The sequence below is a fragment of the Capricornis sumatraensis genome, chromosome 20 (assembly GCF_032405125.1).
Source record: "Capricornis sumatraensis isolate serow.1 chromosome 20, serow.2, whole genome shotgun sequence".
NCBI lineage: Eukaryota > Metazoa > Chordata > Mammalia > Artiodactyla > Bovidae > Capricornis > Capricornis sumatraensis.
Window position 1 is genome coordinate 20,724,275 of NC_091088.1, and position 25,201 is coordinate 20,749,475.

Below are 25,201 nucleotides of genomic sequence, written 5' to 3' on the forward strand. Positions count from 1 at the left end.
TGGATTTGACTATACATTAATACTTAATCTCAAGTAAAAACTTTTTCCATGTCAGTATTTTCACTTGAACTGTCAAATCCCTCGAGGGCTCTCTCTATACTCCCTGAACTAAGTTATCTGAGATGCTCAATCCTCCCCAATAAGCAAAATGGACTCTATGTAACTTAAATAAGAATATACTATGTCTATTCACTAATATCATTTGAACAAAAATTAATATATAGTAAGGTTAGATTTAAACTGAGATAGAAACGAAATCTGAAAAACCATCATCCTATAATAAGGAACAAAGAAGGTATTAACTTGACTTACCTGGTCATTCTCTTGACACTCTATCTAGTAAGTTACCAGAGAAAATAAACAAAATCTAAACTCTAAGATAAAACAGAAATTTAATCAGAAACCAATTTGATCTTTTTAAGTTGAATAAATTGTTTTCAAATAAGAATTTAGCTCAAGTGATACAGAATTAATTGGTATTACTTTTAGAATAGGATTTAAAGAATAAAAGAAAGATGCCTTGCAATGGTCAAATGAAAAATCTAACACAAATTCTTCCACACTTTTTAGCATCTGAAAAATAAAATTATAACATTCAAATTTAAGAAACAATTTCTCTGAGAAAAAATTTTAATATTCTTTCTGAAACACTAAAATGATGTCAAAATACTGTATGTGCTCAAAAGATCACACATGCACACATGCACTATGGCCCATAATGCATTTGAAAAAATATTACAAGATTCATTATTTTCATCATTGTAATTTTAATCAGTAGGAACATTAATGTCACATATACTTTTTTATAATATAAATATTTTTAAAAGCTGTACTTTACAATAAGATATCAAGAACATAGAGCTGATATGTTTATAGGTAATCATTTTGCCTATGTAAGAAATCTGATCAGAGTACTTTTATGGTGAAAGAAAAGTACCTTCTTTTTAATCATTCATATTCAGCAACAGGGAAAATGCTCTATGTACACACTGGCTCTGAATAACACATTTCATTCCTGTTTCAAACCTGCTATGCTGTTATTGCTTTAATGATTACATAAAAGTTCAACATAAAAAGGCATTTCCACTCAAGATTCTCAGTAAGTCTGATAAGGCAGGTCACCTCCCAATCATAAAAGCTTTCATGCAAATATTTTAAGTATTATGCAAATAAAGCATGGATATCAGACTCACTATAATTGGGATTAAAAAGACAACTACAAGAACACTGCATATTGATACACTATGTTTTTGTGCAATCACCTGGCATTCTCTGCCTTTTTTCTTCATCTTTGAAGTGCTAATTTATACTAGAAAGTTATTAATAGACTTAATGTGGGAACTATGTATTTGAGAAAGCAAGACTTTCTGGATAAGAATCTCCAAATATTTTCTATTTTGTTTTTATGACTTTATTAAACAAAGAGAGAGTGTTTTACGTGCAACGCTTGCAGAGAGAAATAAAGCTACATTTCATTCAAATCCAACTGAATATATCAGATACAAAATATAGACATGAAGCAAAGTATGATAGCAGCAGTGATTCTTGGGGGCAACGTGCAAAATTCAATATTTTGCTATCTATTTACATCACAGTGGTCAAAAAAGAAATGTGCCAAAACTCCCTTTCCCATTCCACTTGAACTGGTTCCCCACGATTGAAACAAACATCTCCTGTGACATTAAGTTGTCATCAGCTTGTGTGATCCCCAGTTCACTCAACCTTTTCTTCTTCATCTGGCCTTTTTGTGTGGAGGCAGCAACTAGTTCATTTACAATTTCACAATTGCCTTCAATTTGCTCAGAAAGCTCAGCTCTCGCATAAAGCTCCATTTTACCAGTTGCGCATTGAATCAGCTCTTCGAGATCCACTCTCCCAGCCTCATCTGCCTCTCCACTTGTCTGAACTTTAAGTGCTTTATTTTCTGGGAAAAGAAAAAGCCATATTATAAAAATTGAGTTAAATATACAAACTAACCCAACTAAAACATGTATTTCTACGGTCTATCAGAGCTTTCAAGTTATTTCTGTCAAGGGGTCCTGTGTCATTTGACTGGACTTTCCAAACTCTCTGCCATAGTGTCTCAACAAGCAGTTGTATTAATTGTCAAGGCTTCCTGACGTTCATACAGGATTACCAACTTCGAATTTTCTCTTTTTATCCTAGATCTCATTCATTCAACAGACCTCTCCTGGGTATTTACTAAGCACTGTATTAGAAGCTAGATACAAAGATAAACAGAACATTACTAGTACTTTAGTTTCCCTAAAGGAACTCCCAATTTAGCAGCTTTATAAGTGATTGCCTATGACAGGCAGAATTCTAGATGGCCCTGTGATGCCTGCCCCTTGTTACTTTTACAACTGTTAAATGGTAAAACGACCTTGCAGATGTCATTAAGGTTACTTATCAGTTGACCTTAAGAAAAGGATATAACTCAGGTATTCCTAACCTAATCATATGAATCCTTTAACAGCAAGGTTTTCCCTGGTTGGATGATGAAGAAGAAAGCATAAAGAGATTTAAAGCGTGAGAAAGATTTGAAGTGTGAGAGATTTGCTTTGAGGGAGGTCCTCTGTTGCTGAAATGGAGGAGGTCATGGGGGCAATAACCCAATAGCGATCCCTAAGAGCTGAGAGCAACCCCTAGCCAACAGCTGGCAATAACAATAAAAAATAAGAGATCTCTGTCCTACAACCTCAAGGAAATTGATTCTGCCGAGAACATAAGGAACTTGGAAGCAGATTCTCTCCCAAAGATTTCAGATAAGGGCCCTGCCCAGCTGATACGTCACTTTCACCCTTGTGAGACCCTAAGCAGATAACCCAGCCAAGCTCACCTTAACTTCTGACCTATAGAACTGTGAGGAGAAAAAGAACTAACAGATAGCTGGAGTGGACCTTGAAGGATGAGAAGGACTGCTCATCATCCTTTAAACGTTCCTCACCCATGCCAAGGCATAATCCTGCATGGCTGAGATTTCATAGTGATCTGGGTCATGGCTTGGAATTCAAGAATTTCCTGCAAATCAAAACCACAATGAGGTACCACCTCACGCCAGTCAGAATGGCTGCTATCAAAAAGTCTACAAACAATAAATGCTGGAGAGGGTGTGGAGAAAAGGGAACCCTCTTACACTGTTGGTGGGAATGCAAACTAGTACAGCCACTATGGAGATCAGTGTGGAAATTGCTTAAAAAACTGGAAACAGAACTGCCATATGACCCAATAATCCCACTGCTGGGCATACAGACCGAGGAAACCAGAATTGAAACAGACACGTGTACCCCAGTGTTCATCCCAGCACTGTTCACAATAGTCAGGACATGGAAGCAACCTAGATGTCCATTGGCAGACAAATGGATAAGAAAGCTGTGGTACATATACACAATGGAATATTACTCAGCTATTAAAAAGAATGCATTTGAATCAGTTCTAATGACTTGGATGAAACTGGAGCCTATTATACAGAGTGAAGTAAGTCAGAAAGAAAAACACCAATACAGTATATCAATGCATACATATAGAATTGAGAAAGATGGTAACGATGACCCTATATGTAAGACAGCAAAAGAGACACAGATATAAAGAACAGTCTTTTGGACTCTGGGAGAAGGCGAGGGTGGGATGATTTGAGAGAACAGCACTGAAACATGTATATTATCATATGTGAAACAGATTGCCAGTCCAGGTTCAATGCATGAGATAGGGTGCTCAGGGCTGGAGCACTGGGATGACCCTGAGGGACGGGAAGGGGAGGGAGGTAGGAGTGGGGTTCAGGATGGGGAACACATGTACACCCAGGGCTGATTCATGTCAATGTATGGCAAAAACCACCACAATAATGTAAAGTAATTAGCCTCCAATTAAAATAAACAAATAAATAAATAAATAAAAAAGAAATTCAAGAATTTCCAACTGAGTTAGCTCAGCTTTGCTGTAAAGACAGCTGTCAGGGAGACATTTACTTTTACAAATAAAAAACAGAGGCAAACTCTGTGATCCCCTCCAGTCAAATGCAGTTTTCAACCTGGCACGTTCATTTTCCTGCTTCCATCCTTAAATGCTAAAAGGACTCGGTAGCAACAGCCTCCACTGCTAGTGCATGCCCATCCTTATTCTATAAATCTAGAGAAAACCAAACACGAGAAGGGAACTGCAGGACTACAGAAACCACACATCAAGGCTTTGACCAGCTGACCTTGAAAGTTTCTTTCACACTAGACTCCATATTATAGCTTTACCAGGCTTCTCTATCTCTGTGCCTAAGTGTATGCTAGTTATCTTTTTTTAAGGAGAAGATCTCTATCTTTAATTGGAGCTTAATGCTGAAATAAACTAGCTGGAGATTTTATTTAGAAAATTACTAAATATACCATACCTTCAGTTTCATCTTGGGCGTCTTCTTGCAGATCAGAGAAAATTGTAGGTTTCACCAAGACAACACCATAACCTTCATTATTATGTATGACATTATTCACCATGGATATTTTGGGAATGTCATAATGTTCATCTAAGAAGTCCTGTGACATTGAAAACAAATGTTTCAAGGAACTGTCACATTCAACACTGCCTGCTTTAAAAATCTTCTCACTTTTTTCAGGCTATTCTAAAAATAAAATAGAAAGCTATGCTTATTAATATGCAGTAGCACAATCTGAGCTCTGAATGACACAGCATTCCTGTTATTTCTGCAGATCTGTGGGCAGCAAAGTATTCACAAGAGATTTTCAACCACCAACTATTGATATCATTAAAATTTATATACTGTTTATGCTTTTTAAAACAGAAAACAGAAATAACATGGGAATTTCATAAAACATAACTGTTTCTTAGGTAAAACCTAAATTCTACCCTTTGGAAAGAGGGTATCTCAGCAGGGGCTCACCTTAATGAGGATCCCTTCCTTGCAGTGATGGATCCCGTTATCACTCAGAGTGCACTTACTCCCAGGATATATTTCTACACCAGCACCCTACAAATTACATTTTAAAGTAATCACAGTCAGTTTTAAATAGGCAGGACTATAAAAGAAGGTTTATCACTTCTTAGACTTTTAATGTAGCACAAATATAAAGTGTTTTATAGAAAGTTTTATTAAGTATTTCTAATCAACATTTCCATTTGCTTAATTTCCAGCAAGTTGTCTATCATTTATCATATTCAGATATCATATAGACATACACACACACACACACACACACACACACAACAAAGGCTAAGAGTTTCAACACTTGATTACTATTTCACTCTTTCATTCTGGACAAATTAGTTTTCTGATTCTGCCCCAAAAATGTCAGTTAACAATTACACTGAAAGAGGCACATACTAAAAATAACCATTCTCTTAGGTATACTCAATTAGTTGGAGAACAGTGTTCAAATCTAGTAAAATACTGTAAATTGTAGATAGAAATAAGGCTCTACATTTTGAAAAGCACACCAGTTCCAGAATATACCAACATAACTTGAAAATCATTTCTGTGAATTAAAATAACTAATGCTCCCCACTACTACACAGTTTCCAGCAGAAACTCTGAAAGCCAAAGGGCACAATATATTTAAAGTGATAAAAGGGAAAAAAACTAAAATCAAGAATACTTTATCTGTGAAAATAATCTGAAAAAAATACATATACATATATATGTTTTAACAGACTCATTTTGCTGTACACCTGAAACTAACCCAATATTGTAATATATCAACTATGCTTGAACAAACAAATAAACAAAAAAGAAATCCCCATATTGGACACCAGCTGATAAAAAGGCCAGCATACTTCATGGTCTGTCCAAAAGAAGAGAAAGGCAACAGGGATGGCCAGGGACACATAAGACATTCCTGGCCTAAAATGTGGTGGGAAGGAAGATAGCCTGCAGGGACAATGAAGTTAAGCGGGGGTTAAGGAGAAAACTGGAGCCCAGAGGAGGCATCCCACCATCCTGGCTGCATCACTCCCCTTTTACTGAGATACAACTCACATACCATGCAATTCACCCAGTTAAGTTTAATGTACCATTCAATCGTTTTTAGTATATTCACAGAGTCGTGCAACCATTACCACAGTCAGTGTTAAAATACTTTCATTGTCTTAGTACAAGACCCTGTACCCTTTAGCTATTACTCCAATCCCCTCTTCCCCACTCTATGCACAGCCCTAGGCAACCACTACTTTATTTTTAATCCATATAGATGTGGCTATCCTGGACATTTCACACAGAATGAATTATATACTATGTTGAAAAAAAGAGAGAGAATACTTTATCCAGCAAGGGTTTCATTCAGATTTGATGGAGAGATCAAAAGTAAAGCAAAAACTAAAACATTTAGCACCACAGAAGCAGCTTTTCAAGAAATCTCAAATGGAATTCTCTAAGCAAACAAGAAAAGGTCACTACTAGAAACATGAAAATTATGAAAGGAAAAGCTCGTTGATTGATAAAAGCAGCTATACAGTAAAAGTAGTAAATCAACCACGTACAAAGCTCACAGGAAGATTAAAAGATATAGTAAAATCATCTATATGGGCAATAAGTAGTTAAGGGATTACAAAAGGATGTAAAATAAAATGTCAAAAAACAGTAACTGTAGGGGAAGGGGAATAAAATTGCAGAGTTGTTAAAAATGTATTTGAAATTGAGATCAGCAACTTAAAATAATTACATATACATGAGTTGATATATATATATAAATCTCACTGTAACCACAAATCAAAAATCTATAACAGACAGAAAAAGAGAAAGGAATCCAAATATAACAGCAAAGACAGTCATCAAATCATAAGGGAAGAGAACAAAAAGAAAGAAAGGAACAACAAAGAACTACAAAAACAACCCCAAAACAATGAACAAAATGATAATAAATACATCTCTATCAATACTTTAAATGTAAATGGACTCAGTTCAGTCGCTCAGTTGTGTCCGATTCTTCGCGACCCCATGAACTGCAGCACACCAGGCCTCCTTGTGCATCACCAACTCCTGAAGTTCACCCAAACTAATGTGCATCAAGTCAGTGATGCCATCCAGCCATCCCCTCCTCTGTCGTCCCCTTCTCCTCCTGCCCTCAATCCCTCCCAGCATCAGGGTCTTTTCCAATGAGTCAACTCTTCGCACGAGGTGGCCAAAGTATTGGAGTTTCACCTTCAACATCAGTCCTTCCAATGAACTAAATTCTCCAATTAAGACACAGAGTAGCTGAATGGATATAAAATAAGACCCATGTATATATACTCTCTACAAGAAACTACTTCAGATCTAAAGACACACAAACTGAAAATGATCGAATGAAAAACGGTACTCCATGCAAATGAAAAAAAAAAAAAAACTGGGATAGCAATATTTATACCAAACAAAATAGACTTGAAAACAGAAACTGTAACGAGAGAGAACAAAGGAAAAGACATAAATATAAAGGAGTAGACCCAACAAGAAGATGTATCAATTGTAAATATGTATGCACTGACACAGGCGAATGTAAAGAAACTGACAGCAATACAATAATAGTAGACTACTAAACATCCCCTCAATGGATACATCATCTAGGGAGAAAATCAATATGGAAACACTGGCCAGATGGACTTAATAAATACCATTCCATTCAAAAGAAGCAGAAGACATCCTTTACAAGTGCATATGGCAATTCTACAGCCAGAAAACAAATCTCAAAATTCTAGAAAACTGAAATCCTATCAAGCACCTTTTCTGATCACAGTGGTATGAGACTAGAAATCAACTACAAGAAAAAAGACTGCAAAAAACACATACATGTACAAGTTAAACAACATGATACTAAACAAACAATGGGTCACTGAAGAAATTAAAAAAACAAACAAACCTGGAGACAGATGAAAACAAATGATCCAAAACACAATGATGAAAATAAAAACACAATGATCCAAAATCTATGGAATGCAGCAAAAGCAGTTCTAAGGGACAAGTTCACAGTGAAACAAGCCTACCTCAGAAAACAAGAAAGATCTCAAATAAACAATGCAATGTTAAAGGAACTAGAGAAAGAACAAAGAAACTCCAAAGTCAGGATAAGGAGATAAATAACAAAGATCAGAGTATAAATAAAATGAAGTAGAGACTGGAAAATAATAGAAAAGTTCAATGAAATCAAGAGCTGGTTCTTTGAAAATATAAACAAAATTGATGACCCTTCAGCCAGACTCACAAAGAAAAAAGAGAGAGGGCCCAAATAAAACGAGAAATGAAAGAGGACAAGTTACAACTGATACCACAGAAATACAAAGGATCATCTAAGACTACAAGGAACAATTTTATGCCAATAAAAGGGCAACCTAGAAGTAATAGATAAATCTCTAGAAATGTACAATCTTTAAAGACCAAATCAGGAATAAATAGAAAATATGAACAGATCAATTATCAGTAATGAAATTGAATCAGTAATTTAAAAAGCTCTCAGCAAACAAATGTCCAAGACCAGACATCTTCACAGGTGAATTCTACCAAACATACAAAGAAGAGTCCACATCTATCCTTAAATTATCCCCCAAAATTGAAGAGGTACATCCCCAAACTCATTCATGAGGCCACCATCACCCTGTTAAAACCAGAAACAGACAACACACACACAAAAATCACAGGCCAATATTCTTGACAGTCATAGATGAAAAAAATCCTCAACAAAATGTTAGCAGATAGAATCCAACAATACATTAAAAGGATCATATGCTATGATCAAGTGGGATTAACCTAGAGAAACACAGATGGTTCAATATCTGCAAATCAATCAACATGACACAACACATTAACAAATCAAAGAATAAAAAAATCATTTGATGATCTCAGTTGCTGCAAAGAAAATTTTGGACAAAATTCCATATCTATTTATGGATTGTCAACAAAGTGTCCATTAATGGAATATACATCAATATAATGAATGATACACAGCTAATACCATACTCAATGGTGAGAAGCTGAAAGTATTTTCTCTAACAATTTGGAAAACATGACAAGGATGCCCATTCTTATCATTATTATTCAATGTGGTACTGAAAGTCTAACCACAGCAATCAGACAAGAGATAAAAGAAATTCAAATAGGAAAGAAGTAAAACCATCACTGTTTTCAGATGACATGATACTATCCATCAAAAATCCTAAAGACATCACCAAAATCCTATTAGAACTCATCATGAATTTGGTAAAATTGAAGAATACAAAATTAACATACACAAATCTGTTACCTTTCCATACACTCATTATCAGAAAGAGGAATTTAAAAAACTATCCAATTTACAATCACATCAAAAAGAATACCTACGACTAAATCTAATTAAGGAGGTAAAAAACCTGTATATTTAATGAGACTTCCCTGGCAGTCCAGTGGTTAAGCCTCTGCACTTTCACTGTAGGGTGTGTGGGGTCAATCGCTGGACAGGGAACTAAGATCCCATATGACATGTGGCATGGCCAAGAGAAAAAACAGAGCTGCACTTATAAAACGTAAGAAACTGATGAAAGAAATCAAAGATGACACCAATAGATGGAAAGATATACTGTGCTAGTGGCTTGGAAGAATACTGTTAAAATGACCATACTACTCAACACAATCGACATATTCAAAGCAATTCCTATCAAAACACCAATGGCATTTTCCACAGAACTAGAATAATTCTAAAATTTGTATGGAAACACAAAAGACCCCAAATAGCCAAAACAATCTTGAGAGAGAACAACAAAACAAGAGGTATCATGTTCCCTAATCTCAAGCTATACTACAAAGGTATAGTAATCAAAACAGTATGGTACTGGCACAAAAACAGGAGAAATCTTTGCACCCTAGGGCTAGACGAAGAATTCTTACACATAAAAGGAAAAATTGATAAACTGGCCTTCATCAAAATTTAAAACTTTGTTCTGTCTGTAAAAGCCTCATGAAAACAATGAAAAAACAAGCTACACACTAGCACATCTGTAAATGATGTACCCAACTGAGGATTCCTATCTAGAATTTATAAAGAACTCTCAAAACTCTACAGTAAAAAAAATAATAATAATCCAATCAGAAAATGTACAAAAGTCTTGAATTTTTCACTGAAGGTAAGGGTAGCAAAAAAGCACATGAAAAAAACGTTCATCATTTATTAACCACTGCTGCTGCTGCTAAGTTGCTTCAGTCGTTTCCGACTCTGTGCGACCCCATAGACAGCAGCCCACCACGCTCCCCCGTCCCTGGGATTCTCCAGGCAAGAACACTGGAGTGGGTTGCCGTTTCCTTCTCCAATGAATGAAAGTGAAAAGTCAAAGTGAAGTCGCTCAGCCGTGTCTGACTCTTAGCGACCCCATGGACTGCAGCCTACCAGGCTCCTCCGTCCATGTGATTTTCCAGGCAAGAGTACTGGAGTGGGGTGCCACTGCCTTCTCCTAGGGAAATACAAATTAAAACACACCTATCAAAATGGCTAAAATTAAGAAGTAGTGAAAATACCAAATATGGATCATTGGATCCATAATACCAAACCAAAAATTGGATCCAATACAAAAAATTGGATCAAAAATACCAAACTGGATCATTCAGACTTTGTTAGTGGGAATGTAAAATGGTACAACTAATCTGGAAAACAGTTTGGCAGTTTCTTTTAAAAAAGTAAGCATACAACTAACCACAGGTCCTGCAACTATACTCCTAGGTATTTACCCCAGAGAAATGAAAATGATGGTCACACAAAAACCTGTACACCAATGTTCACAGTAGCTTTATTTACAAAATCCCCAAACTGGAAACAACAGATGTTACTGAACAAGTGAACAGTTAAAAGTGTGGAACAATCATACACGGAGTACTATGTAGCAATAAAAAAAGAACCTATTGGTAGATGCAGCAACCTGTATGCAGATCCAGAGAACTGTGCTGAATGAAAAAAGCCAATTTCAAAAGGGTATATACTGTATGATTCTATTTACATAACATATTTGAAATGATGAAATAATGGAAATGGAGAACATATTAGCATTTGCCTGTGATTAAGGAGAAGGTCAGAAGGAGAGGCACACAGACAGCTTTAAAGAGCAACATGAAGGATCCCTGTAGTGATGGAAATATTCAACTTAACTGAATTTTATCCTGGTTGTGATACTGTACTATAGTTTGGGAAGACATTACAATTAGAGGAAACTGGTAAAAGGCACACATATAGGCTATTTCTGTATTATTTCTTACTACAGAATGTGAATCTACAATTATCTCAAAATAAAAATTTGATTTAAAAACAGCAAACAAGCTTCAATTACTACATCACTTACAAAGTTACAACTTGAAAAGTCTAACCTCTTTTTTAAAGGTATGACAGAGAAACTGTGAGATGCATTACTGTCTTCCTAATAATCTGTTTTGAAAATGCTAAATAAGAAGAACATTATACAATTGAGTCTGGCCAACTTAATGCATGTAAGTATCTGAAGTTCTCTGAAGAAAGAGAACAGAAGTATGTATTTACATCTTGTCCTACATTTTATTTATCTATTTAGAACTTAAAACCTAAGCTACTCCCCAAAAGGGTAAGAGAGGATCATACCTTGGCACCATATAAATCTGAGTTCTTCATTAAAAATTCTGCTGAAGTTCGTACTGTGACTCCTGTGGTTTCACACTGCAGTACACAGTTTTCCAATGTAGTCTTGCCACGGTGAATGACTATGATGAAAACATGCAATCAAATGCTTTAAGAAGTAATGTATCTTTTATAATATTAGAAATGGCCTAGAGTTGATATTAGATAGTCTAAATAATTCTCATTTAAACTTTGTTACTGAAATTATGAATTCTTAATTTATAAAAACAATGACTATTTTGAGCTATTTTCTAAAATCTAAAAGCAGTATTTTTAAAAAAGAATGACTTGACCTCAGAAATGCAAAATCATGTCAAAAATCACTTCTCATTACAAAAAAAAAATATGAAAATAACTTTCATGACTGTCTTACAAGAGAGAAGAAAAGGAGGCCCAATTCAAAATAGGGGATACAAATCCAAGGAAACAAATACTATCACAATGTGAAGATAGCTGGTTTGAGTCCAAGAGTAAATCAAATACAAAGAACACAGACCACATATTGGAATGTTCTAGTAGAAAAAAAAGATCACTCAGAAACAAATATAAAATTTTCAAGAATACATTGAACTAGTATTCACTTTAGAGTAAGCTTCCTAAGTTGTCTAGCTATGTACATAATTAACCAGCTTTTCATACTACTCAAGAGTGGTATTTCATTAAATTCTATCTTCCAGGGGAAGTAAAGCTTTTCTTCAAAGCCTGGAAAAAATAATAAATGAAACATTCAGATATTTACTCAAGATTCCTTCTACGGCATCATGCTGGACAAATTTTATGCTTGAGATTTTAATATCTGCACCCGTACAATCCACAAAAGTGTCTCCTTTGCCTCTCTTTTCTATCACAATATCATCTGGTAGACCATATCCTAAGGAAGAGAGCAAGAACATTTAGGATGGGGGAGGGGAAATGTCTAAGCACAAAATTTCTATGACACATTTCTTCATTTCAAATGACTCGAAATGATAGTTAAGACCAGTCAACCCGGTTACATGTAAATAAAATCGAGGGACTTTCCTGGGGGTTCCGTGGTTAACAATTGCCTTAACTGAGCAACTGAACTGAACTGAACTCCAACGCAGAGGGTGCAAGTCAGATCCCTGGTTGGGGAGCTAAGATCCCATGTGCCTCATGGTCAAAAAACCAAAACATAAAACAGAAGCAATATTCCAACCAATTCAATAAAGACCTCTTTAAAAAAAAAAGGTCCTCATCAAAAAAAGAAAAATCTTAAAAAAAAAAAAAAATCTATTTCTCCACGTATCTAGCTTGAGTTTTACCAAGGCATACAATTTGTTAACAACTGCTTGCATATCAGGAAGACTACCCCCTATCAGTCATCTCATACCAGTTTCGGCAGTAAACTCACTTACAAAACTGCTACTAAAAAATAATAATAATCTTACGTACTCACAGCTGGGTCAGAAGGCTTTAATCCATTTAGCCTTTATAAATTTTTACTTCCCAACCCAAAGATTCTATTATTCTAATGCAATTAGATTTGAAAAAGCATAAGCATTTCTCAAGATTTTCTCATTTTTATATTCTCTTAACCAGAGTGACCTAAAATCTGACAAACTGGCTTAGAACAGTTTTAACTATTGGAAAAATAGGTCTACCTTGTTAACCAATAAAAAACATTGTTCTCTACAAATCTTAATCAAACTAATAATGCAGGTAGACCTCTGAGTGGGCTTATGAAAAACCGGAGTATCAAAAACTAGAAAACTTTGCCTGACTTTATCATAAACCAGAAATTACACAGACAAAGCTTTAAGAATTAACTCTCATTGTCTAAACATCAAAGACTCATTGTTGAGTCTTTGCTTGAGGAAATGAAAGTAGTAAAACGTTAAACAGGCAAAATCTCTTAAGTTTTCTACATTTGAAGAGGGTGGGGGCACTAGAGAATGCAAGAGGACCCCACCCATGGGAATGCTACTAATGCTGCATTCTGGATGACTAGATTGTTAATGTTTTCCCCGGATTCTTTTTATATGTCTATGTGTACTTTGCACATTTTTAAAAATAATAACTTTTTATCATCAGAAAATTAAAAATATAAAAAGGATGGCCATGTTACATTATATAAACAAGTTACATAATCCTAGCCATTTAAAACACAAAGCCTTCACCTAAGTGAATGGATTTTCTAAACAAGAAAAATTCTATTTTAAGTACTATTAATACCATGCAAATAGTGGGTACTCAATATATATCATTTGTTATAAGTGTTAGCTATAGATCAGATAAGCTATCATATAAGCTTTAATCTACCTCATAAACAATTAGTCCATATAGTCACACCAGAGATACCATCTGATTCCCCAAATTCTCAGAAATGCCCTATGTTCATGTATTTATAGTCATTCTTACACTTAACTATCAGAATTCTATACGGTTATTTATGCGCTTAGTTGTTCAGTTGTGTCCAACTCTTTGTGACCCCATGGACTGTTGCCTGCCAGGCTCCTCTGCCCGTGGACTTTTCCAGGCAAGAATACTGGAGTGGGGTACTTCCTACACCAGAGGATCTTTCTGACCCAAGGATTGAACTCTCATCTCTTGCATCTCCTGCAATGGCGGGTGGATTCTTTACCACTAGAACCACCTGGGAAAGTGGAAGTCGCTCAGTCATCTCCAACTCTTTGCGACCCTATGGACTATATAGTCCATGGAATTCTCCAGGCCAGAATACTGGAGTGGGTAGCCTTTCCCTTCTCCAGGGGATCCTCCCAACCCAGGCATCGAACCCAGGTTTTCCGCATTGCAGGCAGATTCTTTACCAGTTGAGCCACAAGGGACATCCAAGAATACTGGAGTGGGTAGCCTATCCTTCTCCAGGGGGATCTTCCTGACCCAGAAATCAATCCGGGGTCTCTTTCATTGCAGGTGGATTCTTTACCAACTGAGCTATCAGGGAAGCCTTGGTTATTTGTGGCACATGGCACAATTACATTATAATTTCCTCACCAATCTAGGAAGAATGCTTATCCACCATATAATCTATAATATCAATGCTGTTTGCACTATGCCAAAAAAATTAAGTGCTTTTATTGCTATGATTTATTCTACAGATGTGTTATTTATAAAACACACATCTGTCATATATCAAATGTTGGAGAGGAAACAGAACAAAAATTATACACATAAAATAAAAAAGAGGGTGAGGTGATGTATTGGTGAACAGCAGGATATCAAACTCCCGGCCTAGCTTCTATTAAGAAGTTTTGACAAGATAAAGAACAAAGCTTAAGCAGTTTGTGAACAGCTGCACCAATCCCAAAATAATATAGGATTTTTTGCATTACAAGTTTTATTGCTAACTTGAGGTTCTTTTGACAAATAGTTGAACAGGTGCATCTAAATTTGACAAGCTATGGAAATACAAAAGACCAAGGTGAACTACTGTACAGCAACCTAAATTTAGGAATCACTCTAAATGTACAGTAAGATTATAACAGCTAAAAGCTATTTTTAATAGACTCAATGCTAATGTTCTCAAAAGTACACTTTAGAAGTTGTGACATTCAGAAGTTCTTAAAAAAATTAAGATAAAGATTTTCAGTCTACTTTCAAGTTGGACCTATACCTCTCACAAAAATAAGCTAAATTTAAAACAAAAACCATGCACCAATATATCTACAACATACATGAAATAAGTGGAAACAACAAATTAAAAAAATAGTAAACTTTAAAATAATATTGCTGGGAATTTTTTTTTATTCTAGAAATGAATTCATTTTCATCAACCACCTATAGTCTGGAATTATGTTTCTCCCTAGTGGTTGTTCCTCTATATTTTTGTCTTCCCAACATTTATAATGTCGTAAAGACTCATACTTCACGTTGCTCAAACACTGAGTCAATAACCTATACACTTCAAAAACCCTTAATGTTTCCAGGCAACTCATTTGAAATTAATTGGGTTGAAATAAAATTCTTAGAGCTTCAACAAGATCAGTAATTTCCTGTTTTCTTGAGTATCTCATGCAGGAGAGTTTGGTTGTATCATCTTCCATACTCACCTTCCAACTCAATGGAGTCAGCAATGGAGAAGGCACCGTGTACCACATAATGGCCAGGACAGACAATAACAGTGTCGCCCTCATAGCAGGCATTTATAGCAGACAGCGGATCACTATGGAACTAGAAAACAACAACAACATATTGCAAATACACACCCCTCAAATGCAACCTGAGTATTACTCCAGGTGCCTTCATGTTTCACTTTGAAAAGGGAGCCAAAACTGTATTTCTCTCCTTTGCTATTGCACTGAGCCCAGTACGTGACTGATGACTAGCGCTGCGGAAAGGCAGTACTCTCACTACTTCCCGCTCCACAGAAAACCAGCTCAGGGAAACGCCCATAAACTTTCTATAGAATTCAGGAAAGCCTAGGGTGAATCAGACAGAAAAAAGCAATCGGAAGAAGAAACTCTCCTTTTACCTGAATTTCTGTTTCTTCCTTACAAGGCTCTGGGCAAAGCCTATCCCTGAGCAGGGACTGCAGCAGACCAGTCGTCATGGTGGAGGAGACCACATGAGTGACCTTCTGGCCATTTGGACGGATGCCTTTTGCTTGTATATTAGAATTCTTCTGATAACCAAATACATATCTTAAAGAAACCAAACAGACCTGTCAGTTCTCAGTAAGACAGCTGGTTAGAAAAGATGCTGACTAGTTGAGAATAACAAAAATACACATACCTCAACAAAGGATTCTCAATGAGTTTTAGCTTTTGTTTCAACTGTTCGATCTCTGAATACAACTTTAACCCTTCCACCATGGAGATATTTTCCTGCTCAGAATCAGAGTTACAATTTGACAAACTGCTTCTCAGATTTAAAAATTTCCTGTAACTCTCCTCACATTGAGTTAACAGATTTTGGTAGTCAACAATAAGTCCTGAAGGAACTCGGTCTTCAAGAATGTCATAATGCCTGAAAGTTTAAAAGCAAATTGAAACCCATTGCCTTTCAGACACATTTTTCCATCACTAAGACAGCCATTTAGTCCTCAAAGACCTCATTAGAAAAGCGTCTCAGAGTATGCAACTCAGCAACATGTTAAGTCTCACTAAATAGGTGGATGTTATTGAAAGTTTAAGGGCCACTTCATTAAGGCCACTAATTTTTCTTTTGAGGAGTTGCTATTTTTTTTCCCCTTAGATCCAAGCATTTGTGTTTTTGAAGCACTGAAAGCTTATGTTGCACAATTTGTAATTATTATTTAATAAGAAATTATTTTCTCATATATTAAATTCAAAATCTTAATAAGTGGGTGGCAGTAGACAATCTGGAGATGGGGTGGGGAGGAAAGCATCCCAAATAGTTCATAACAATGTTTAAGACTACCACATTTACAGGATTAAAACATTTAAATGATTCAAATCATCTAGTCTTTTCCTGCATTTTAAGCACTACGGAGCAGAATTTGCCAAATATTTCTTCAGGAAGATTACTAGAGTATTTAAAAAACACAAGCCTTTGAGATTCTGAGAAAAAAAATAAAGCTGTTATTACTAAACTAGAGAGTGATTAAAACAAAATAACCTTGTATTTTGTATTGGACAACACTGTTAGCACTTAAAGTTTATTATTAATTTATATACCTTATCAAATATATAAACACAACAAAAAGTTCTTTTAGATGCAATAATTTATAAATGTGCAATTAAGTTAACGGATATGAAATGGATTTGAAAATAAATTATAGTATTATTTCATTACCTATAGTTTTAAAATAATTGCTTTATTTCTCAAGTATATTGACTTAGGGCAGAGCTTCTTTTTTAAAAAATTGATTTATTTTAATTGGAGGCTAATTACTTTATAATATTGTGGTGGTTTTTGCCGCATCGACATGAATCAGCCACGGGTGTACACGTGGTCCCCTCATCCCATCCTGAACCCCCTCCCACTCCCTCCTCATCCCATCCCTCTGGGTTGTCCCGGTGCACCACAGGCTTTGAGTGCCCTGCTTCATGCACTGAGCTTGGACTGATCATCTGTTTCACATATGGTAATATACATGTTTCAATGCTATTCTCTCAAATCATCCCACCCTCACCTTCTCCCAGAGTCCAAAAGTCTGTTCTTTACATCTGTGTCTCTTTTGCTGTCTTACATATAGGGTCGTCGTTACCATCTTTCTAAATTCCATATATATATGTTAATATACTGTACTGGTGTTTTTCTTTCTGTCTTACTTCACTCTGTATAATAGGCTCCAGTTTTATCCACCTCTGAAGAACTGACTCAAATGTGTTCTTTTTTATAGCTGAGTAATATTCCATTGTATATAAGTACCAGAACTTTTTTATCCATTCGCCTGCCGACCGACATCTAGGTTGCTTCCATGTCCTAGCTATTGTAAACAGTGCTGCGATGGACACTGGAGTACATGTGTCTCCTTCAATTCGGGTTCCCTTGGTGTGTATGCCCAGTAGTCGGTTTGCTGGGTTGTACATGCCAGAGCTTCTTAACCTTGGCTGCTTATTAGGATCACTGGGGAACTTTTAAAAATATAGATGCTCAGGTCCCCATCCAGACCAATTAAATTAGTCTTTAGAAGCAGAGGAGTATTTTTTTTAAATTCCCTGGAGATTCCAATGTACAGCCAAGGTTGTGCACTATTGCCTTAATGTCTTAACTTTGTCATGCTCTAAACACAGGACAAAAAAAGAAAACCGCATCCTAAACAAAATTACATCAAATTACAGTGAGCATTTAAATAGTATTTAAGATGAATAAAAAATACTTTTTCCACTTTTCAAGTAAATGAATTAGGTGAAGCTTGAAAAGCAAGGATTTTGTCTGCTTTGGTTAATCCATACTCATTTAAAAATATTCTAGAAATCCACTTTGCAGACAAGAAACTGGGGAACCCAGTCACTGACTGCTTGATCAGGTCTATTAACTTATGGAGATTAAGACTCAAATTTTAAAATAAGTTTCTTAGTACTTCCAATATCCATGCCATTCAGCTTATTTCTTCTCATTATAGTGATGCTTCATAGTCTGAAAGTAATGAAATACCTGTGTCTCAGACCCATAACCTTTGAAGCAGAGTGTTTTGAATTAGAAAGGAAAAATATTTACTTCACAATGCAAAATCAAGACAATATAGTTTTATTCCCTTTAGCTCTTGCCTGTTAATAGCTCTACTCCTGTCCTAGCCCAGGGACCTTTTAAAGAGTCTGTCTATATTTGATAACATTCTGGTTTCCCCATCAAGTCCCATAGTTTCTTCTCCATAACTGAAAACAATTCCTCTCTTATGCTTTTCCATCTGCCAGTGAAGTATAAGATATGTATGTAAATAATTTCTTATTGTTTGAACATGTAAAGCTGTCAAATCAGAATATTTTCCAAACAAAGATCAAATTTGCCAGATACACGATATTCATCCACTACATTTCCCTTCAATCAAAACCAATCACTGCTCTTTAAGAGCAAGTGTATCAAAACTAGAAAATATGCAAGCTTATTGAAAGTCTGGATTTTATTGACTACATTATAGAAAAACAGGAAATGAACAATGCAAAAATTGGAAAGGCTAAACAAAAACCATAGCCAATTTATGAAAATCTGAAATTAGATATTCATAATTCTAAACCAAGTAGAACCAACCTTAACCAAACTTCTCAGGTATTTTTTACTTATGATTTACTATTTAAACCAAGGGAAACTTACTAAATCAAATCAGTCCTACAGAAATGTAAAGAGTACTGCCTTATCTTATGTAACCACATCATCTTTTACACAGGGAAAAAAATTACCTTCTGCAATTTATTTTTATCATGCAAGGTCTAATTTTATTCTTATTGCGGCACTGCCTATTAAATTACAGTGCACAAATATAAAAAAAAATTATCTGCTCTTATGGCACCATCTAGTGGAAACAACATTTAACAGTCAGTGCAGGACAACTACTTGGGTTGCATGGGTAATTTGGGGTATTTTTATAATGGAAGGGTTTTTCCCTACCAAAACATAATATATCAGAAAAATGTGTTTAGGTACTTTGTTTACTTAAGTATGTGTTATATTTGTTTAGCTATTTTGGAAATTTTTATTCACCATCAGTATTAACTATGCAGTATTTTTATCTATAAAATAAGATTTAAGGAAAAGAACTTGACAAAACATCCTGAGGTAAATCTGTTTAGCCTAGTACTTTACTTAGAGTAAACCCCTGTCTTTAAAAGTAGTCCTTAAATTAAAAAGAAGTGTTCTATAATTCAATTAATTTCACTGTTTTTGAAACAATTATCTTTGAATTTGGTTCTTTTTAATATATGCTCACTGAGTTTTACTTAAATTCAAAAACAAGTAAGCTGTTAACTTATATGTTCTTGAATTCTCTGCTTTTAGATTCTAAAAACACTACAACTAGGTTTATAAACACAAAGTAGGTTTCTCTGCACTTATACAAATTTCATTTAATAACTTGTCAATGGGTTATTGGAGAAGGGCAATGGCACCCCACTCCAGTACTCTTGCTTGGAAAATCCCATGGATGGAGGAGCCGGGTAGGCTGCAGTCCATGGGGTCGCTGAGGGTTGGACACAACTGAGTGACTTCACTTTCACTTTTCACTTTCATGCATTGGAGAAGGAAATGGCAACCCACTCCAGTGTTCTTGCCTGGAGAATCCCAGGGATGGGGGAGCCTGGTGGGCTGCCGTCTGTGGGGTCGCATAGAGTCAGACATGACTGAAGCGACTTAGCAGCAGCAGCAACAATGGGTTATACTATTTGTCTCTGTCTGTAGGCCCCTGGAATAGATATACAGTATACACAAAACATGCATTAAATTAAACCATAAATAGCTATTTTTTCCAACATGTTCAAGGCCACTAATAAATACTTACAATCTCAATCGAGGTTCAACACATCTGACAAAATAATCATACTCATCCTCCTCTTCTTCATCCCAACTCCTCCAAATGTGCTGATAGAAAAACCTGAAAAGTAAATCAGTATCACTCAGTCACTGGCTCAAAATGTTAGTGGGGTAAGAGTAAATCAAACAAGTCTCCCAAGTATGAAGAAGAACGCTTATCTGCTAACTTGACAATCATGAGTCCCACAAGAACTTCTTTGGATTGGCTAAAGAAGTTTTTCTACAACATTGGTTCTGTTACAACCTTATTTTTATCAGAACTATTGACCATTTGAAACTTGGTGGAAAGTAGTGCCATTTGATTAGAAAAGACTGGGAGAGAAACAAGTTTAGGGCTAAAAACAAAGAGTTCTGTTTTCACTACATTCAGGTTGAGATGCCTATTTGAACTCCAAGTGGTGACGTCAAGAGTGCAGATAAAAAAAAAAAAAGAGTGCAGATGAATATACAGAACCTGAGCTCAAGAAAAAGGTCGAGGCTAGAGACATAAATCTGGAAGTTGTCAGCATATAGATGGCATGAAAGCAATAGGTGAGGTCATCCAGAGACATAAAGCAGTAGTCCTCAACTCTGGCTGCACATTGGAGTCCGCTGGGAAGCCTTTAAAAATTGATTTGCAGCCCTATCCCAGACCAATTAATCAGAATCTCTTGGGTGGGAGACAGGAGAGAGAGTGTACAGGATCCACATTTTTTTAAAGTTCCCCAAAGTAATTTAACAAATTTTTAATCATCGAAAATTTCAAACACTTACAAGAACAAGAAGTATCATGAATACCATGTATCCATGATCCAGCTTTGACAACACCAACTCCTGGCACTCTCATTTACCTCTACTCCACCCACTTGCTTCTCTGCTCTCCTACCCCCACTATACTGACACTGGATTATTTTAAAGCAAATTTCTGACATATCACTCGTAAGTGTTTACTTTGTACCTCTGAAATAAATCTTTATACAAAAAAGTTTTAATTACTTAATAACCAAGTATCCTCAGTGTTTCGTTTTCCCTGATTATCTCTTTCTTTCATTGTTGCTGCTGTTGTTTTATTATATCTGGCTAATTCAAATCAAGATCCAAACAAAGGTCAGCCATTAAATTTAATTAAATCACTTTTACTCTATAGATTACCCATCCTTCTTTTTCACCTTGCAATTTATTTAAGTTTCCCACACTCTGAATTTTACTGATTGTATCCCCATGGGGTCATTTAACCTGTTCTGTTTCCTTTATTTCTAGTAAACTGACAGTAAGAACTAGAAGCTTGATCATCTTTAGGAAAGACTTTTTGGCAAGAACACTTCAAGGGATATAATGTACTTTCATCGCAAAGCACATGATGCCTGGCCGTCTCTATTTTATTATGGGTTGCAAATACTGATACTCTCATCATTCTTTCTTCACGTACCAGCTGGAATACTCCTATAAAGAAAAGTCCCAGGAGATTCTAAAGTGTTTCTAAAGCTGATTAGAGAGAGATAAGAGTAGATAGCCTACCCTAAACCCTGGGAGATTACACTCTGAAATTTGAGTATGAGAGGAAGAGCCAGCCAGGCCAAGATTACTCAAAAAGCAAGCCCATCATAAGGCGGTGTCCCAGGAGCTGGGAGGAGAGGATATTAAGAAGATGAGAATCGTCAAATAATTAGAATATGACCAAGAGGTCAAGGCAAGATGAGATCAGAGGAGTGATGACTAGCCATGAGAATATAGGTGACCTTATGCACAATTTCAATCCTGTAGAAGTAGAGGCGTGAGTGGAAAGCCAGAAAGTACAGACTATATAACTGTGAAAAAGTTGAAAAGGAGGGAGCAGTGAAAATGAAGCTATCTTTGGATTCATGTTGATGTTTGACAGAAAACAACAAAGTTCTATAAAGCAATTATCTTTCAATTAGAAAATAATTTTTTTTAAAAAATGAAGCCATTCTTTTAATTCTTATAGTCTCTTCACCCTCTGGAGTCCATCTCTTAAGAACCAAAAAAATAAAACAAACCTGAGCATGCCTTTGTGTGAGTGCGTGCTAAGTCGCTTCAGTTGTGTCCGACTCTGTGACGCTATGGACTGTAGCCTTCCAGGCTCCTCTGTCCATGGGATTCTCCAGGCGAGAATACTGGAGTGAGAATATGGAGTGGGTGGCCATGCCCGCCTCCAGGGGATCTTCCCGACCCAGGAATCGAATCCACGTCTATTATGTCTCCTGCATTGGCTGGCGGGTTCTTTACCACAAGCACCAGCTGGGAAACCTGAGCATGCCTTTACTCAACCAAAAAACTGCTGGCTCCTTGCTGTCTTCAAAACAAAGTCCAAATTCCTGAGACTGGTGATATTAGATGGACTTACAATCCACTTCTAGAGCACCTGTCTTGCCTCGGAGCCCCTATATGCAAACTTCCAATTTCACAAGCTCTTTCAAACCCGCTGTGACATGTTGGTCAGGCTGTTTTCCACCTTTTCCACCTGGTGAGCTTATATTTGGCCTTCCCTGATGGCTCAGACAGTAAAAGAATCTGCCTCCAAGGCACGAGACCTGGTTTCAACCCCTGGGTCAGGAAGATTCCCTGGAGAACGGAATGGCAAACCACTCCAGTATTCTTGCCTGGAGAATTCTATGGGCAGAGGAGCCTGGCAAGGTACAGTCCCTGGGACTGCAAAGAGTGGGACAGGACTGAGCGACTAACACACAATCTTATATTTACACTTCATGACCCAGCTCAAAACTGGTCAATCACCTTTCATTCACATCTGCACTTCCACCAGTGTTTATCCTCTCGAGACAGAAACTTGGGAGTCATCCTTGCCTTCTCCCATATCCATTCCACCATCAAGTCTTAGCCATCCTACTTTCTCAATAAGCCTAATCTGTATTTGCTGTATCTCCACTCTAGTCCACTCTGTCTCTTAACTGGTCTCTCTACCTGTTCCCCCTCCATTTACTTTCTACACAGCAGCCAGAACGAAACTTTTAAATAAAAAGCTGATCATATTCTCCCTTGATTGAAAACCCTTCACGGGTTTCCCATTAAACTTGAAGACAAAAATGATTCATTGGCTAACAAATCCCTGTGTCTTCTGACCCCTGATAACCTCTAAGGTGGTTTCCTAAGTCTCATCTATCACTGTCTACGTTCCAACCAATCTGGGCTTTTGGCTCCTTAAATTCAGAGCTTCCCGACATGTTTCTTCCTCCACCCTGCCGCCACAACTTTCACCTAGCAAACCCTTCAGACCCAAGTTCCAATACCATTTCCTCAGGTAATAACCATATTACAGAAACCTGAGCTAGTCTTAGAACACTCTGTAATCCCTCACAGCACTCACTGCAGTTTCCAATCACACACACATCTTTATGTGATTATTTCACCAAGTTTCATCTCCCACATTTAGACTGCCAACTCCCTGGTGATGGTGACTGTGCCTGTTTTGTGCACCACTCAAATCTCATCCTCAACTCAAGATGCAGCACTGAAATACTTACTGAATAAAATGAACAAATGAAGACTCTTATAATCTGACCTTTTCCTGACAGTGATCAGAATCTGAGCCCTCAAAATGAAGAATAATTTAGCCAGGTTCTCCTTCAAATAATACTAATTCCAGATACTTGTCTTTCTACCACCTTCTATACCCATGAGATTAACTCCCTGATTTCTAATTTCCTAAATGCATCAATTATCCCTTTACTTTCAAATGTCTCAGTTGACAGCTTTTTAAAGTGAGAGAAACATAAGGGAGTTATTTTGGTTCTGGACATAAGCCAGTTCTTTAGATTTATATTGTTTGGCCTAATATTGAATAACTATGGTTGAATGTCCTTGAATACAATTAGAAATCTTCCATGAAGTGTCAGAGATAGGGTGCAAGACACTTTGCTTCTTTGTAGAGTATCAAATTAAGTTCAACAAAACCAGGTTAACTCACGAATGGTATAGAAACTGGAAATTACTTTTTGAACTACACAACACCAAGCAGCATTATTAACATGACCTTTATATTATCCAGTCTTCCAGTTTATGGAGGAATATAAGTCCACTTTCAAATAGCCAAAAATAAGCATTCCTTAGTAAATATACTTATAAAAAGATGATTCAAAAGAACTATCTGTATCAGGAACTATCTGACAAAAAAAGTTATCTGAAACTAAAGAAAACATGAGGTATGAGTTTTCCTTCTCATTTAAGGGACAAGGCATGCACCTGTACAAGAGGAAACCAACTCAGCCAAAAAAGGCTGAAAGGCATGCACATCCCCTCTAAGGATCCCAGAAGTGGCCTGAGAAAACATCTTTGGCTAGACACATCCGTGAAAACATTGTATGTTAGTCTTATCAGTGCACAGGTGATGGTATATCAGTTTCTTTCCTTTCCTTATATTTAAGTGTATCAACTATAGCCTTAGCATCCAGAATTTTTAAGGCAGTTTCTAAACATATACAAACCAAATTAAGAATCCCCTGTCTTTTGTTAATATTTGGGGACACTGAGAAAAGGCTATATAGGAATCCCTAGTACTATTTTTCTCAACTTTTCTGTAAGTCTGAAATTAGCTCAAAATGAAAATTTTAAACATTGAAATCATTCTTTAATTTAAAAAAGATCCCTCTATCTTTGAATATTTTAATAGACGTCTGCAGTGACCAGATTTACAGTTTGAGCTTTAAATCTAGGTATAATACAGACCAGAATTACAGCATTTCATCCAAAGTTTT

At 36.3% G+C, this 25,201-nt stretch overlaps 1 protein-coding gene across 3 annotated transcripts in view; it reads right to left on the bottom strand.

The window, feature by feature from the left end:
* Positions 1-990: 990 nt before the first annotated feature.
* Positions 991-25,201, bottom strand: part of SHCBP1 (SHC binding and spindle associated 1) — a 30,677-nt gene continuing 6,466 nt past the window's right edge. For 2 of the 3 annotated variants that reach the window (XM_068992796.1, XM_068992795.1), the window contains exons 5-13: positions 20,461-20,553; positions 16,293-16,526; positions 16,033-16,201; positions 15,611-15,731; positions 12,319-12,450; positions 11,544-11,662; positions 4,889-4,975; positions 4,382-4,523; positions 991-1,924 (exon numbers count right to left, since the gene is read on the bottom strand). In XM_068992796.1, coding sequence (XP_068848897.1) covers positions 1,599-1,924; positions 4,382-4,523; positions 4,889-4,975; positions 11,544-11,662; positions 12,319-12,450; positions 15,611-15,731; positions 16,033-16,201; positions 16,293-16,526; positions 20,461-20,553 — 1,423 coding nt within the window. In that variant the 3' untranslated portion in view covers positions 991-1,598. The remainder of the gene's footprint in view (positions 1,925-4,381; positions 4,524-4,888; positions 4,976-11,543; positions 11,663-12,318; positions 12,451-15,610; positions 15,732-16,032; positions 16,202-16,292; positions 16,527-20,460; positions 20,554-25,201) is intronic. The other variant, XM_068992797.1, reaches the window with a different exon arrangement.